General features: G+C 37.8%; 1 protein-coding gene across 11 annotated transcripts in view; it reads right to left on the bottom strand.

Moving 5' to 3' along the window:
- The window catches only part of RALYL (RALY RNA binding protein like), a 404,805-nt gene that overhangs the window by 36,045 nt on the left and 350,646 nt on the right, over positions 1-18,114 (bottom strand). For all 11 annotated transcript variants that reach the window (XM_052787239.1, XM_052787247.1, XM_052787248.1 and 8 more), the window contains one exon: positions 2,872-2,919. In XM_052787239.1, coding sequence (XP_052643199.1) covers positions 2,872-2,919 — 48 coding nt within the window. The remainder of the gene's footprint in view (positions 1-2,871; positions 2,920-18,114) is intronic.

Genomic DNA, 18,114 nt, shown 5'->3' with positions numbered 1-18,114 from the left:
TTCTCACAAAATATTCCCGAGTTTCTTTCAAATGATACTTGCAACTAGTAATTATGGAAATTTATAACTGCATGTTTAATTTTGACAATTCTCACTACTGTCACCCAGCTGGGCAGATAGATACACATTCGAAAACAGACACACAAGAAACAGTAATTCACTCACCACAGTGTCTAACAGCATGCTGAACAGGAAGCAGAATCAAACTTAAGTCTTCTAGCCTGTTTTCTGGCAAGTAAATACCTAATGCTTAAATCTCAGAATCCTTACTGTTGTCTGTACCGTAATACCAGAGACAATATAAACAGCTCCCTCTTTTTCCATAGCTGCCTACAAAATGTGTCACAGAGATCCTGTCACCCCCACTGAACTTGAACTCCACAGCCTTCAACATTCTTACTGAATAAGCAGTTTCTAGCCATCGTGGGCATAACTAAATTGTGTATGAAGATGAACACTAAAACATTTTTGGGGCTTTTAACAGAAATATTATTGTTTGTTGTCACTCATCATTTATCATATTGGATGATCTGTAGGTTGGTCACAATCTCCCATTTGATATTACTGGAACAAGAAGTTTCAGAAGAACTGTAAGCTATCATGCAAAAGATCATTACACAATTACTCCTTCAAAGGTGATTTTTTCCTAGCTTCTAATAGTTCATGTTAAGATAATGTAGTGAAATGCAAAACTATGCTTCCTTTTTTGAAATATATAAAAGGACCGTTATCTAATATTACTGTTCTTACTTTTATTTCTGAAATTATGTGAAGCTTTTGGGCTTGGTATTTTGTTGCACCAAGTTCTACATATTTCAATGATATGCTTTCTTTTAAAAAATGCTTCCTTTTATCAGTTTTGAAGTACCCTGCCTCTTTTTCTTGTGCTTGTAATATGAGAAATGATAAACAGAAATGCTCAGTTCTAAAGCAATTCTTTGCCCCCCAAATCACTAATGTGCGTACAACAGTGCCTTTTCTTTCACCCACCCTTCTAAATTGTTCAGTCTTGATTTTGTCAATCTGTCTTCATACAGATTGTATTTTACAGCACTAACCATTCTTGCCGCCCTTTTCTGACCCCACCACTGCTTTAATCAAGTTAAGATAGGTGTATTCTCCCTTCAGGGAGGTTGGAAAATTAATGAATATTAGAAAACAAGACCTATGGTTTGGGATAAAACACAGAAATTCAGAAAGTTTGGAAGTTCAGAAATTCTATGTGATTCTATGACTGTATTTCCTAATTTATATTTCCTATAGGCATGTTGATAGTACATCAAACTCTCCATGAGATTTTCTTTTTCTTGCCTACTATATAGGGCTTTTCATCTTCCACGTCCATTCACTTGGATCTAACAGAGACCCTTAACCTTCTAAGGTTTTTATTGTCAACAGATTAGCATGTCCAGTCTTGTGAGGCCAACCTCATATTTGGGTTTTCTACCATAAAAGTTCTGCTGTCTTAATCCTGGAAGATTTAGAAATCAGAAAATTACACTATTGAATAGATTTATGGACACATTTCACTGTCAGTGGTTTTCCATTATAAGACAGTCACCGAGACAGACACCAAGTTCCACAGAAACAACCTTTAATGTCCCATAAGTATTTCTCTTGTTGTGGAAATGTAACCATTATAGTTGTTCATTTTTTGCTACCCATAATATACAGAATTAGGGAAAAAACTAAAGACACATAACTTTAATATTCAGGTGGCATAGATCAGAAACAGTACTCTGTTTAAAAACATACAAGTCCACTGATGAAATTTGGAGCAGTAACCATGGGGAAAGTAAACACAAGCCTGTGGAAGTTAACTTTTTACTGGACATGAGCTGCTCCTACTGTCAAGGCTGCACTGAGCAGGATTAAACTGCACTGATGGCTTTTACTCCATATGTTTATAGCTCCCTCCAAAGTGAGCATAGTCTTTTACATGCAAAACCAAAAGTAGTGGCTCAAATTGAATCAATCCCAGGAAAAAACAAAACCAAAAAACATTGTTTCTACATTTTTCCTACAGTGTTCCTAAGTAGAAAGGTATATAGCACACGATAACTTAACTTCAGGGTGTAAACTGCTGCACTGCAATTGTCCACTCCTTTACATAAAAGAAATCTCAGATTAGAAGAGGTTGGTGGAGCAATGCTTTGTTCTCTGACTCACTTGTCCTATACTAAACCAGGCTGCTCTAATGCAGAGACACAGCACTGCTGGATCGTGAGTTGGTTATCTGTGGTCATTCATGTTAACCCTGTGTTGTGGTGATTCTGCTACATCTAAATGAATAAATTCCCACAGTGCTGAGCTAGGCTGTACATATGTATTCAAGGAACAAGCCTCCAATTGCTCAGATATCCACGCTTCTTTTCCTCCTAGAGAAACACACATGCTCTTCAACTTGTGGTTTTGCTTCCCCCAAGGTCCTTCTAGACTTCTAAACGTTCTTGGAAGACACATTTTTCAGGAGACATTCTATATCTTTTCATACACATGAATGAAAAGACAAAGACATGAGTATCATACTGAAGAATTTTACAGCTGCTCTATGTTCCAGTGAAAGTAAGCCTGGAAGAACTCTGTAGGAACAAACACTGAGCAATTAAACTACCATTAAACTGTTCACCACAGAAAATGCCCCAAAAGCTCTTAGAGAAGGATAAGACCAAAAGAGCTGTTTAATGAGCATACATTTGGTAGTGGTAATCTTCTCTGTGATATATTCAAATAGTCTTCTGATACACAATAGAAATAATAAAGTGAATAATATGTAAAATCAGAACAGACCTGTCTAAATAAATGACATGATTACATTATAAACAAACAGTAGAAATGGTGTAGGATGTGCAAAAATATAACCACACATACCGATTGTAGAAATCATCTCTGTAGTAATCATAATCAAAGACATAACCACTGTGGAAAAACACAGAAAAACAAGAATGAACTTATAGAGCTTATAGAAAAATACACATCGATTAAATCTGTTGTGGTAATATTGGCTTACTCTCACATTCCAAGCCCTTCTTCAAAGTCCTTCCACTTCTTTTCCACAACCATACACTGTACATCATATTTGTCAATGCTGTTGTCAGCTATCACTGTAGTATGTTTGGAAATGTGAAAGTCTGGGGCATGCAGAACAGTGTAAACAGTTGACAGCACATATAGAAAGGATTTAACACAGCACGACAGCTCTGTAATTAGAAGATCATTATAGTGTAATTCTCTGAGTGATCAAAGTGAGCACTCTAATACTGAAGCCCTCTTCTTTGCTGGACTAATATAGCATAATCAGCGGACTAGGAAGACTGTTAAATATGTGAAAGATTGGTAAATGTGTGAGTAGGTGAGCAGAGATAAGACAATGAATTTGATTTATGAGAAACATGAAAAGAGTTGGACTGTTAGTCTTCTTTCATCATAAAGAGAAAAGGAAAAATATTAGGAAAATGAATGATGCAAGCAATAGTGTTACAGAGATGCCTTTCCTCTCAGGTTCAGAGGGGAATATACATACCAATCTGGGAAAAGACAGGCACCATCAAGGGAAACAAATATAGGTAGGAAATTGCAAAGGTCCAGGGGAAAACTATTTTTGAACTGTCAATTGCAAAGTCAATCCTAGATTGATCTTCCTAGTTTTGCATTCCATTAGCAACTTTCTACCTTTATGGTGAAGAAATAGCAATGAAGTCTATCTATCTCACACATCTGAAAAAAATAGAACCAAGGAGCTAATAAATGGTCTGCATGAAAAAGTCACAAGGGATTTGTACTCTACCTGATGAAATACTAGTAACAGAAACCCCAAGATTTTCACCTGCCTGAGAAGGACAATTGTGAATAGTAAAGGATGAGAGGCATGAAGAAAGTATCACAAAAAAGGAGAAGCTTTAAATAAGCAAGCAGAAAGGTAGAAAGGAGAGAGTTAGAAAGGACAAAGCACAGAAGAAAACATTCACTGAAAATAAAGGGGGATGAATGATGGTAGCTACATATTAATGAAGTTTGTCTTCGCTGGGAATGGACTTGTGGATAATTTCTGCTCTTGAACATTGAGCAAAATGTCTTCAGGTTTTTTTAGTGCATAATTTGAAGAACGTGTCAAGAATTCTGAGTTCTTTGGGTTTGTTTTTCTTTATCACATAATGCCTCTTTCCCCTTTTCTTCCCCTTCCTATATTTCAGAGGTTGACCACTTAAAAGAGGGAAAAAATAGATCTGGCAGGCTTAAATTACCTCAGTAATCATTTCATCCCAGTGTTCTGATTTTGAAAGCTTGCAATTTCCCTTGTCTGCAATGGGCAAAAGCGTCCATCAAAGGAACAGGAGGTCGGGGACAGTTTCCACCTCTGCCACAGCTGCCTCGGATGCAAGTGCCCCAGTGCAAGTGATAGGATAGGTTGTACTGTCTACCCACGTAATACTGGACCAGCAGTGAAGATCATGAGACTCACCAGGTGAGAAAGCCGACTGTAGTCCTGTTGGTAACTCATTTGAGAAAAGAAAGCCCTATATGCATTTTATGTGAAGTGCTTATTAAATAAAACAGCGCTGAGAGAGTAGAACCCAGCAGCAGCTGTGTGTAGCAGAGGAAGCAAAATAACATTAAGTAACATTAGTTAGACCTTGTATAGCGATCATATTTCTGTATCTTACCTTAACACAAAACTAGCAAAATTTTCCCTAAACTATGTGACAGCTCTTATTTTGTCTTTCATTCTGTACCAGTCTACATTGAACTAAGAGGTAGCAGGTAGCAAAGCTATTATTTTATTTACAGCTTTTCACAGTTTGCTAGTGGTTTTAGTTAGCTGAATGATTAATAGCTGCAGTAAGCCCATACTTAATATTCAATCTGTGCTTTTAAGAAGAACATAACAGATAATTTGAAGAAAAAAGATTAAATTTAAAAGGCCTGTCACATGAAACCTTTCACCTGGAGTGACATTAATTTAATTTGCATAAAGACCAGTTAAATTCAGTTTTTCAAGGTTGAAGACCATGAAGCTGATGAAGAATAATTCACTTTATACCAGCTAGAGTAAGGCTGAAGGACAGCTATATTTTTCTGTGGCAACTCAACTCTGGCCCATAGGACACAATAAGGACTGCTGACCCTTCACTGGGCTTTCAACATGTGGAACTTACTTTTAACATACAAATGTCGTGACGGAGACAGCTCAAAGCCATCCCTGGGAATGGTGGCACTGATGAGGCACAGGAAGGAGAGAGGTCTCAGGCAGAGATCTGAGTGTGCTAGTGAAAAAAGTCAGTAGGTTTGAGAGAGGGTCGAGTGGTTGGGAAAGGCTCACAGGTTTCTCAGATGAGGGTAGTCACAGGCAGTAGAGGTTTTGGGTAGGGAAAATGTAGGAAAGGGTTTCTGGTGTGACAACTGATTGTTTTTCTCCTTCCCTACCTTCTGCTCTCACTCTGCCACTGTACCGCTGGGTAGATCCTGTGACACAGCATTCTTCATGCAGAATATTTTCATATTGTTGAAAAATGTGGCTTATTAATTTTTTTATTATTTTTTTAATTTAGTGTAACATCTTGGATAATACTTCTCTTTTAAGAGAAGCAGTTTTGCACATCAGTCAGAATTTCATTCTTTTGCTCTGTTCCCTGTTCAGGTAACTTCTGTCTTGAAACTGAACTCAGTTCTTCGTGTTCCTTCAGCTTTGCAGATGACAGTTTCAACCCACATGGTCTAGTGCTTATCTGGGAGACCAGAGCAGGAAAAAGTAGAAGCACATTTTGGAGTCTTGTTATCACATGGCAGTGTAATCTATGAATTCTTGTAAATTTCCATGTGTTGCTTATATTACCTTTTAAAAATGTTTCATTACTTCAGAAGTATCTTATATTGTCAGCATGTCTTTAATTTTCACCTGGAGAAACCCTAGCAGTTTTCATATAGTGTTTTACAGCTGAAGCTAGTTAAACAACTCTGCTACAGCTGTTGCCTCTAACCTTAAAGTTAAGGTGCTTTGCATTTTTGCATGGTTTAGTTCAGTAGCAGCCATTGCTACCAAGGTAAGAGATAACTGCTGGTATTCTGTAAGTTGCATGACAGTCTCTGAAACAGGCAAACACATGGCTTTGGCTGCAGCAAATGTAATCCAATTTGTCATTCTCATCCCTCTCTCTGGCAAAATGTTACTGAGCCCGTGGCTGGGATGAGAGATGCAAACATATTGTGGCTTCTAACAGTGCAACCTGCTAGCACAATTGACTAACAGGAGTTGATTTGCTTACATTTCTAGTCTGAGTTCATTGTAAATGAAATCATCACAATTCAAGGGCATCCCTGTTAATTAAGTCCCATATCCCACAATATGGGTTCTGGGGACTCCAGCAGAAGGTAGGGAGGGAATCTCTGCTTTCCCCACAGATCATTTGGGATCTCTGCACTGGCAAAAGGCATTTCTGTGTGGAAGTACCATTCATATGGAGTGGGAAAGAACCAGTTCTGCACGTACAGGGACTCCTTACCTGGGACCACTGGCAAAGATGTGGCAACAGCTACTTGACCCTCAAGGTAGGAATAGCACCCAGAGGTACTAGAGGTCTATGGGCTGCTATGAGCTCTCAACAGAACAAGGGGCTCAATTCCTTTTTCCCTTTCCCATTACTTAGTCTCCTTGAAGAAAGCTGATGGGATTCAGGTGTTGGTCATGGAGGAAAGACATTTATCCTTCCATGCTATCTATTAAAATAACAGAAGAATAGTACTGGAGGACCTTATCTGTAAGTGTTGACCCTTATGGAATAAGACAGGTAACGGAGGGTGGGTTTAAAGCTTTGGGAAATCTTGATGTGGATCCTTCTTTATATCCATGATCTGGATCTCTTTTTCACTCTCTGAAATTCTACCTGCAGCTGTGACAGCACAGGCAACACAGAGGCAACATGCAGTAGCTCCTGGGGTTAACTGTCCTTCACTGTGAGTGCTGAGTTAACAGCCCATGGATGCAAGACATCATGTGAGACCCTTAGAGGTCTGGGGTTTTATAAAGGCAGTTCCTACTCCTCTTGGCTGTGAAGGAGTTGTCCTGCATGTGTACTGAAAAGGCTACGAACCAATGACAATGAAATGAACGCAAAATGGGTGACCTAGGAGGAAAAAAAAGTGTCTTCTGTAAATCCCTTCTGTTTTTCCAGCTGATCTCACTTGGCTTTTTTCTTTTTCTTTTTTTTTTTTTTTTAAGTTGAATGACGACATTCCGTTTGTAATAATATGTTGAAGAGATTATACTGCAAAAGCAACGAGTACATCCATAGTTCACACTTATGCATGCCAAGGGACACACATAAACTTTGGTCAGTGCTGCGGTATAAAACATGAAGCACAAAATTAGCACAGATAATCACTGGCACTGAGATCAAGGTGACTGCAGGGCTCTTAACCTCTTGAGAGTTATTCCTTAGCAACCCAGCAACCTGTGTTACGGAGGCTGCGGGAATCACTCGCACAGTGTTGAATACCAAATACTCAGCAAGTTGGAAGCAGAGAAGGGTTTAAATGAGCCTGTGAACTGGTGGAGTCAGCGGTTTCCTAATGGCACTGTAAACAGGCAGATTACTTACCCACAAGCATATGCCATCTCTGCAATATTAACAACAGAACTGTGTGCATGATGCTGCTATTAAAACAGAAGACAGTAAAAGACACTGCAATGCTCACACTGAGGCAAAGAAAACTCATCAGTAAAGTGTGTTTCTGTTAAGCAAAAGTCATGGTTCCTTTTTCTGACCTGGTATCACCAAGACAATCTTGTACGAGCTGTCTCTTTTAGCTTCACTTCACTTAACACTATGCCTGCTTTAAATTGTGTATGCCTGAAGAATAAAGGATTCCCCAAAGACCGTATTTTCAGAGTTATGATGCTGTACATATTCAAATTTCCTATGCAGATCAGCAGTAGCATGTGTGTCAATCAGGCAAATGCAAAGTTATACTTCTGCATCTTTGAAATAAACCTATGGATGTTATGTCTTTATTTATCTGATGATATTGTATATTGAAAATATATTATTACAGTGTAATCTTTCTTGCGTTCTGTGTTCTATGCCCACAAAAGATTTTTATAAACTAATGATCACATTCTGTTTTAATTTACTTAGCTCCAAACACTAGTGAGTGTAACTGACTTCAGTGGAATTATTCTGACTTTAGAATAGTTAATGCAGAACAGAGCAGAAATAGCTTTTGTTATTTTCATGGCAACAAGAATTTCTGTCTTGCATGTAAGTCACCCTTAGCTAATATCTCTTTTTCTTTCCACAGGTACAAAGATGTATTTGTAAATCATAAATGTTGACAAACCAGGCATAATGTATCTTAATTCGATTGACAGTGCTATCACCATTTATACTGTCAATTGCTTCTCTGTTGTCAGGGCTGGATAAAAATATTAAATACAAAAGCAATATTCCTTCAATCAAACTCTTTTTAGGAGGCACATATCACCCTAATGGTTGAAACTAGTATTCCAGTCACTTGTAAAATCATTTCTCTTGTCATGTAAAAAGAGTGCTAGAAATTGTTCCTGTTGAGTACAAAAGAGAATCAGTCTAAACAGACGTGATGTTAAAAAAAGAGTGTGGGTGAGGGTAACTAGATGATTTAGAGATGGAAACGTTCCCTGCTAGAAAATCAATTGGATGGCAATGACTTTCATGAGCTATTGAAAAAAAAGTTGGAGATTTCAGGCCACTTTTCAGTGGATGGTTACCTACATTCCCCAAAGACATGAGTTAAATTGCTGGGCTGTATCCTACCTTTACTTTAGAGATGATTTGGTTTTAGTTAAGGCTGAGAATGCTGGTAGAAGTGTAAGGACACTTCTGTTTTGCAGTTCAGGCTGTATATTCTGCAGAGAAAGAGAATATTCTCCAGAGCCTGCTTTTTGCTGACATACTGTCAAAAAACAAATTTTGTCAGTGATTCCTTCAACTAATATATTCTTGGAGGTTTACAGCAAAAAAGAGGGAGCTGGGAGAGGAAAAATAATTGCAGAAAAGTATTTTACGTTCATTTCCATAGTGCAGTTATGAGGGCAAATAGGTATAATTAAAAACAAAAAATAACCACCAAAATCCCCAGCCACTTGTCCAAAAATGCCAAATGATTGAACATAACATACTATTTGTATATTTCAATTACAGATCAATTTTCATAGTAATTTTGTAACCATAAGTTAATAAAAGTTTTATTCTAATTCTACATGTTCATTCAATTAAAAAGTGCAAGACAGATTTATTTTTTTTCCTGAGGTGGTGGAGAAGTATAGAGTCAAGTTTTAAAAAGTACAGCAAGGAATGTAGTACTGCTCATGGAGAAATTTTTTCTGCAAAAGTGAAAAATTTTTGGCAAATCTAATCTGAAGAGGTACATTTTGCCCAAGCAAGACATGTATACATAAAATAGCTGACATACAGTACTCCATTTTCCATTAAAGTATCTTTCTGCAGGCACTAGGCAGAATTTATTTGCAGTATGATTAGGCTGTATATTTTTTTTTTCTGTCTTCAGATACATCCCTTCTTTACCTTCATCCTCTCTCCCGAGAACTATTTTCCCAATGAAATGTATTTTGGGAAAACTGTTGAACTTACTCTCCAACCTGAATTTTAGGCAAAACTTGGGCAAATATTCAAAGTTGCATATAGACTATCAGGTAATTAAGTCACTCAGACACTTTCCTATAGAGGATTAGGCAAAGCTTGTGAAGCAGAGGATAGCAAAGACATCAGGATCAATATTCAGACTCTGGGGATCAGCTGGTCTGGGAGTTGTTTATGGCAGCCACACAGGCACAAATGATGCAGGGATTTCAAGGCAAAATTTAGCCCCAAATTTTCTGTACAGCTAAGTGCTAAGTATTAGAATTACTCTTAGTAAAAACTACTTACTGTGGCTGCAGGGACAGTCTATGCTTCACACTGTTAGCCTGATGCTTTTTAGAAACATAATAGTAGCTTTTGTATGTAAAGAAACCTGAGTAAGTCCACTTAATGTCTCCCTGACCTTTCTCCTTCTGCTCTTAAACTATTTTTCTGTCATCGAAAGTAATCTCCAATTACTTATGTTTCCCATGGGAACATTTTATAGTAAGGTAATGAAAAAGTTTTCCAGTGGCCTAACCATTTCCCAAGGTATCCCTTAATTGTATAGAGCAACTGGTAAATTCCTGATGTCCATATGGTATTTTTTTTTCTTTGTACAAGAGTAATGAGTGCTGCCTCTTAAAAATGTGTTTTAAATTCAGTATATTCAAGGTACTACTGTCAAACCATACACATGTGATTGATTATCCAATTTATTAGTAATATTGTATACATTGCAGGAGTGTCATTTAACTTGGTTTGACAAGTACAGAAGACTGTCATTGACAGGTGGAAGAATAAGTGATGGGTTTAGGCTTTAAAGTGTTTCTACAGCATTTCACTGAACAGCAGATTGATAAATTTAAATCGCAGTGGTAGCACTGGAGCTGAAAGACTAACCACTTAAGATTACAAAAACAGAACTCTGAAAACTTTGTGTACTTTTCAGAGAAGCAGTCTTAGAAGCAATGAATAAAACAGAAAAGCACAGTTCACAAAAGGTTAATCAATTACAATGTGACAATGTCAGAATTTATGTAAAGAAAAAAAATTTCTAGAAAATTTCGACACATGCTTTCCTCTCCCCTTTTCAAACTGTCAGAAGGCTTAAATTAAATTTAATTCTGTTCTTATTTACACTAAGTTTACTGATGTAATTTAATTATTTTGGATTGAGCAACTCAAGGTTTAAACTAGCAAAATGGAGACATGAAAGAGACCATAACTGTCAGTGTCCTGAGTACAGCTTGTGAAGACAAGACGTACTGCTTGTTTTTCCAAGAGTGCACTTTGCAAGTGGAGTTACAATATAAATGGAAATACCAGATACTGTGAATCTAAGAAAGCGTTCTTGTACTCCTAACCCATCGTGCAATAATTTCCATGGTAAATGGATATAGGAAGTGCACCTGATATAAAGGAGATTCTTCTATAGCTGAGCACAGGATTAGACTCAATTCCAGTCTGGTCAGAGATGAGTGGAAGGGGCAGTTGTGCATCACACGACCAGTTGTGTATCCTCTAGACCAGTGCTAACTATGCTGACTACCCTTCCCTTGGTTTCTGACAAATCTGTGCCTCCTAATACTTCAGCACTCTGAAAGGGCCTGTGTCTATTCACTTTCTATATATACAGTGAAGGAAAAATTTCTTTTCTGTAAGGAAATAAAAAGTCACAAAACAAAGGAATTCCTAAAGTATCAGTGGAAAGACCTTTTGATTTACAGAAGGGTAGTCAAATTTCAGCACTCTGAACTACCTCACTGTAAATCCAGAATAAAGCTTGTTGAAATCAAGGGATCAGACATATTATTTATCTTAGATGTATATCTGTTTTTTTCCAATATATTCATTCTCATAAGAGAAAGGATTTTTTTCCCAGATGACTCACCTGAGTGTAGTATGTAGCAAAACAACCTGGTGGCTTGTCATGATATTGGTATTGTGGTTTCCCTATGCAGTTTTAGACAATATGGTAGAGATACTGATTCCTTGTCACACAGATATGACGTGAGTATGAATCATCTAGCTGAAAATTTTCTACATATGTTTTCTAATTTGCAAAGAAGTACTGTTTGACACTTACCAAAAGACCTTCTTCCCATTAGGAAACGCCCATACGGGTTTCTTTTGCCTGCTCTAGTGTCTCAGCCAACTTGCAAGGCTGGCCCCTTGGCCTCTGCAACCTACCTTAGGCATGGCATGCCTTGGAGGGAGCTTAGAAACATTTTCCTATCTGCAACGGGCAAGAACTGAGGTCTGTGCCTGTCTTTTCTGAGGAATGTCTTTTTTGCTTAGGGAGGGATCTTTCTCAAGTTTCCTCATACGGTTGCGCTCCTGCTTTCCTGGGCATGCAGGGAAGACAGTGCAGTCTGGGTACTCTCCTGCTTTACTCTGCCTGGTCCATTTCTTTATGGTTACCTTCTCACTCTGAGGGCTTATTCCACTCCCTGGTTCACTGTCAGGGCACCCATCAATACGGAGTATTAATCATTTCCTCTCTTCCTCATTCAAGATTTTTTGTGGAGCATATCCAATGTAGAGTTTGATCAAGTTACATTTTTGGCTTCAGGTTTAACCTGTTTTTCCCAACTCTAAGCTCCTTAAAATACAGTAGTCATATTTGTAAATCACATGTTGTAACCTCTGTCAAACATTTTGGTAACGTAATAAATGTTAACTTAATCATCCACAGTCTGACTATTATATTTACACCCCCCCCTACACCCCCCCCCCCCCCCCCCCCCCGATTTGGGGACTTCAGTGTGTGTTTTACGTGATCTTCTCTTCACCTCCTCCCTTGCGCTCCCTGGATGTTACAGGACCTCTTCTGGAGACTCCTTCATATCACTGTATTAAGCTCCAAGGAAACGGTTGCACAGATTCACATTTTGACAGCTTGCTTGCAGCAGGTGGGCAAATTTCATTAGCTTATTGTTATTGTCTGTTAAGAACATAATACTAATATTTGTGCATAAGACACCACATTCAATGGCTATAACACTAGAATTGAGAATATTTTTTATCCTGCTTGGGGAGAACATTTACAAATGTTTCTTTAGTCTTATCAACCCTAGTAAAAATGATTCTGTGTATATTAAAAAAAAAAATTAATGCATTCAGACTCTCATTTAGAAAGATATTCATCACTCCTAAATAAAATATAGCAACCATCATGGTTTTTAGATAATGATCTGTATTTCCATCTTTTCTCTTTCATACAGATTAATTTCATAATATTTTAGATACTAAGAAAATGATGGCACAAAAGAGGGCTCAGGGAGCTTTATGCTTCCGTTATTGCCATTGCCATTTTCTGTAACATGTGTCCCTAGATCATGTGGTCACATCCCCTGTCAGATTAGGGCTTTGCTTGCACTGGTATGCATCAGGGCTAGTAAACATTTATAGAAAGTTTCATTTCAAGTGTTTTATCACTGCAGGAAATGCACATTAGGAGTTAACAATACAGACACATCTTAGACTAAATTTGGTTTTATATAGTCTATTGAATTAAGCTACCATAACAATTTAGTGCTGAGAATTGCCTCCAGCATCTCTTCCCAAACCACAAGACTCTGTGAAGGAATTAAAACTGTTAAGGTCTCTCTCTCTCTCCCCCCCTTCCTTCTCCCTCCCTTACTTTCTTGCTGATCTTCCCTCACACGATTTTTGCCTTCTCCCAGCAAAACCACGTTACCATTACTCACCCTTATACAACTTACATGACTGGAATGTTATTTTTCTGTGGATGCTCTACACAGCAAGACAGTTTTATAGCCTATAAAGTATCAGCCAGAACATGAAATACACCTAACTACTGACACCTAGACAAGGTCTGCTCAAAACCAAATCGTATTTGATTCCAGATTTAAAGTGTAATCACGATTAATATGCGCGTGTGTGTGTGCGTGTGTATGTGAATAAAAAGATTAGTTTTGTGAGGATACAAGGCCTTATTCGATACCTCTCAGGTTCCTCCATCTCTACTAAAGAAATGCAAACACTTTGGCATAATACTGCTATATAAGCCACACTAACAACCTCCAGTTTTGCTTCACTAGCTTCACTGTCTCAGAAGATGTAGCTTCCATTTCCATCCCATATCCTCTTGTACACCAAAAAAGGATAGATCTACAGGATGAATTACATTACTTGAGAAAAGCTTCAGTTTTCCTCTTTTGTGTATTGATCCTAATTTCTGTGAAGGTGTTCGCTATTTTCAGGTAGTCAACAAATAGTTCATAGGAAAAATACAATCTGAAATTTGGTAATTTTTTATTTTGACTATTTGTTGTTCATAGGGTGCCTGGAAAGCTACCTGCAGTTTCTGTCCCTTGATTTAGATGGCAAGAGAATAAACAAGGTCATACCTAGTAGGTACTTTTTGGCAAATAATTGCTTCTGATAAAATTCCTAATTTGCTGGGACTTACAAGTACTTTGGTGGCTATCTGGGTGGTTATGAAAATGTTTGACAAAAGTAGCTATCTCCAGGACGATGGCTGATTCAGCCTCCCATTCTTTCCCCTGAGAGTAAGGGCTACAGGACCCACGTGTGAGAGAGTTCAGAAAGGTTGTTTTTGTATAAAGCATTAGAAGCAACTGAAAAGAAAAAAAATAAAAATCAGTAACTGTATTTGTTGGAAATTGATTTATGCTTTTAAAATTAAACAAATGCTTTAGCATTAGCTACAGACTCACTACCATAGCAATATAAACTCTCAGTTGCTGGTCATGCATGACAGATCCACTCTGATATTTCTACTTCACATTTAAGGCACATCCTCCAACTTTTAATTCAACTCTAATATGTGGTTGTGAAGGAATTCTTTTTATTGAACAAAACTGATCCTTACATGAATTCAGAACCAAAGCTGAAGACTTTACAAATAAAAGTAATTAGAGCACAGTAATTAAACTGTTAGCAATAAAACTCTTAGCATACTATTGGCAAGACAGAATGTGACCTAATTACTATTTATTTTTGTGTACATCATCAGCAAAATTGTTACAGCCTGTGTGTACACTCCCATGGGAGTGTGTATGGCTGATGTTGACAAAGCTGCACTTTGCCTTGCAGAATGATAAGAATTGTAAGAACCCAGCCTGAACCTGAGATGAAAAAAATCCCCTAACTCAATGGATAACCACAGATTGCTTTTGAACTGCAGTTCATAATTAGAACTAAGGCAACCCCCCCACACCAAACCAAACCAAAACCAAAACGGCCAAAATCAAGACCCTTCTTCTTGAAATCAACATCAGTGTGGGCCAAACAGAAGCTGTTGAATATGACCCTAAATACCCTCAACTCAGTCCTGCTTCTTTTCACATTAAGGTATGTAAAGGCATTATACTAATGTAGTTGAAAAGTGGTTCTTAAATGAGGTCAAATCTCAGATTAAGCTAAATTTGTGGAAAACAACCTATGATCTGATTCATTTTACTAGTTGAAAGCTTGCATCCTATCAGGACACATCCTGATTTTGTTTTATTTTGAATGAGGGGTATACTAGAGCATGGAATGATCCAATAAGGCAAGATGTAAGTTGTTGTTCCCTAGTATCATGCACAAGGCTATCAACAGAGTAACATTTAAGACAATGTATCCTAGCCTGAAGTTTAATATCCTTTAAAAAAACCTTTAACAAATGTGAGAGACAAGTAGGACCTCCAATTTGCTCTGTGTCAGCAATGCTTCTCTCTGATGTGCCTCTTTCTGCATTGCCTCCTCTCTTAACAAACTTTCCACCCTGGGACAGGCCGTTTTCCTGATTTCAGAGAGGGGAGTCAGAGGCTGGAAGTATCACTGTACACGCTGCATGTCCAACAGCTAATGTGGCTTCCCTGCCTATTCATAGAGCTGGAAGGCACTTCTAGAAGGTGTCTGGTTCAGCCTCCTACCCAACGGGCTAGACCCAGGGCTAGATCAGGTCAGCCATGGCTTTACCTAGCTGAGACTTGGAAAACTCAGCAGATGGAGACTCTACAATCTCTCTGGAGGACATCTTCCATTTCTTCCATGATCTCAGCTCTGGTGGTGCAGCTCTCTGTGGGACACAACACTTTACTGAAATTATCAAAGTTTAAAATGATATAGAATCAAGAAAAAAATCCTTCCCTCTTCCTGTCACTATTCACAGTAGTAAACTTCATCGTTAGGGTTGTAAATTACCCCTCAACATGAAACCTAGGACAGGGAAGAGAAATGATGGCCCCATTGAAACTCAGAAAGGGTACTTACACTCCATGGTAAGAACACAAGAATAGAAGGGAAAACATGTCCCTTTTTATCATTTCATAATTTTACATTGCAAAGAAAAAATATGTATTAAAAAAAATTATAAGTAATACTATCTTCTTTCTTCTGCCTCCCTAATTCGCTTCATCCTTACTCAGCCTAGCCAGTTGGCCAGCATGTTTAGCACTGTTTTACGTGTGCCTTGTTCTTTGATATGTTCCCTTTGCTTTAAAAAAAGAAAGATAAGAAGAGAAAAAACCTAAACTAGGATCTGTGGCAGAGCTCTTGATAGGGCTTTCTACGAGAAAGTCAAAGTTTAAAGCACCCAGCCATTTTAGAAAGCCAATGTATACAGAGACTGGTGTGGAGCAAGACCACTGCTGGTCTTTTTTGCTTTTGAAGCAAGACCAGCTGCTGATTGCTATTGTGATCATGGGTGGTCAAACTCCAAAGAAGAAATCTCTTTATCAAGAAGCTGCAAATTATATTACTGCAGAAGGGTTTGAAGCGGACTTTCAAGTAAAAGCTAGCATAGCAGTACTGGCTGTCTTTCTGTGGTTTGGTCTTTTAAGCATACATTTGTCTTTCCTCTCCCATCTTTCTCTTTTAGCACAAGTGCAAGTAACATTTTTGGTACATGGACCAATCTCAGATTTCACTTGCTAGTGAAAAAGATTAAGCTGATTTCGAAGGTGGGTTTGGAGGGATCAGCCATCAGATCCTCTCCAAATATTTGTATAAGCCCTAGCACGCTAAGAACTTAATATTAAGAAAAGTTTCAATTGTTACTATCATACAAAAGTAGTAAAAGCAACACAGAAGAGCAAGGGCCAAATACAGATTGACTGATTTGAACAGCAGTATAGGGAATTTGAAATTCAATATATAAAACTTCAAAATTATTATATGTTTCAATATATTTATCAAGGGGAAGATATTGAATTAAAACTTCTTTGTAATAATCTGGAAACCTGTGAAAATAAATAAATAAAGTCTTTCAGATGGCACCAGCCACATGAAGGATGAAAACCTGTCTCGATTTTCAGATGTGTTGTGAGTAGGGAGTCAGATCTCATTTATGAAATTGTTTCACATGCCTGTTAGCCTGCCACAGGAAGGTGTGCATATTCACAGAAGCCCATAGAGACTGATGGGCCAAGATGCTGTGTTGATACCTCAGAAATAGGAAATAGGAATACTGTGCTAACACAGAGCTCTCCAAACACTTTCTATAACTCGTGGATCAGTGACCACTGTTTGGGCAAAACCCAGTAAGTTTGAAGTAGTGTTGTTCCACAGTGAGGTTACATACCCAGCAAATATTATCCTTCCTTCCTCCCTCCATTTTCCATTGTAAGAAAACACCTCCCTTTTTGCACTTTTTGCTTCTTTGTGTAGTCCTTTTCCCTGGACTTTCCTTTCTGTTCTTATATTCCTGCATCCCTGTTTATTTCCTTCCATTCCCTGCACCACCCACCGCCGCCCCCCCACAATGTTTCAGCCTCCTGACTTTCCTTCAGAAACATTCTCTTGCACATCATTTTTCCTCCTCTAGAGAACATCCTGTCTTGTATACAGGTGAGACTACAGATATTCAGTACTGAGGAATTGTTCATCATTAACCCAGAACATAAATGACTTGTATATGTATTGTTTTCCTAGAATTACTAATGAAAAGGTAGTCTTGGATGACAGAAAAAACAGAGAGTAAATAAAGGGAAAGGCAAATAGAATAACCAGAAGAGAAGTGATCTCATGCTCTGGTGCCTTTCTCAATTATGAAGTACATCATTGTTACTGATGTCATTAAGGTCAGAGAGGGGAAAAAGAATGTATTAAGGTGCATATTTGTTGCTAATAAAAGTTAACAGAATTATGAAAATACTTTTCTTTTTTGGCCAAATGTATTAGTCTGTTTTCTATGCAAAATATATTTTTCTGTGTGTGTGGAAGTAGAAGTGGTGTAGAATGAAAAAGATCAGGAAAACAGAGGAACCATAAACTGATTATTTAGATTGCAGATGAGTAGAAAAATACATAATCTGGGATCTTAAACACTGAGTAACAACACAAAAACACTGACAAATGCAGTAACAGCAAGGCAACACCATTATTATTACTGTGGCATTGTAATCTCTTCTTCAGAGATATCTTCAAACAAAAAAACTTTTTATAAATTTATAAAACAGCGATATTCATCCACTGTTTCGACGTCTTTTAATAATGGAAAGAAGGCAATTATAGAAAAGCTTAA

The sequence above is a fragment of the Harpia harpyja genome, chromosome 5 (genome assembly GCF_026419915.1).
Source record: "Harpia harpyja isolate bHarHar1 chromosome 5, bHarHar1 primary haplotype, whole genome shotgun sequence".
NCBI lineage: Eukaryota > Metazoa > Chordata > Aves > Accipitriformes > Accipitridae > Harpia > Harpia harpyja.
The sequence above is the reverse complement of the archived record's forward strand: the minus strand, read 5'-3'. Positions and strand labels throughout refer to the sequence as shown.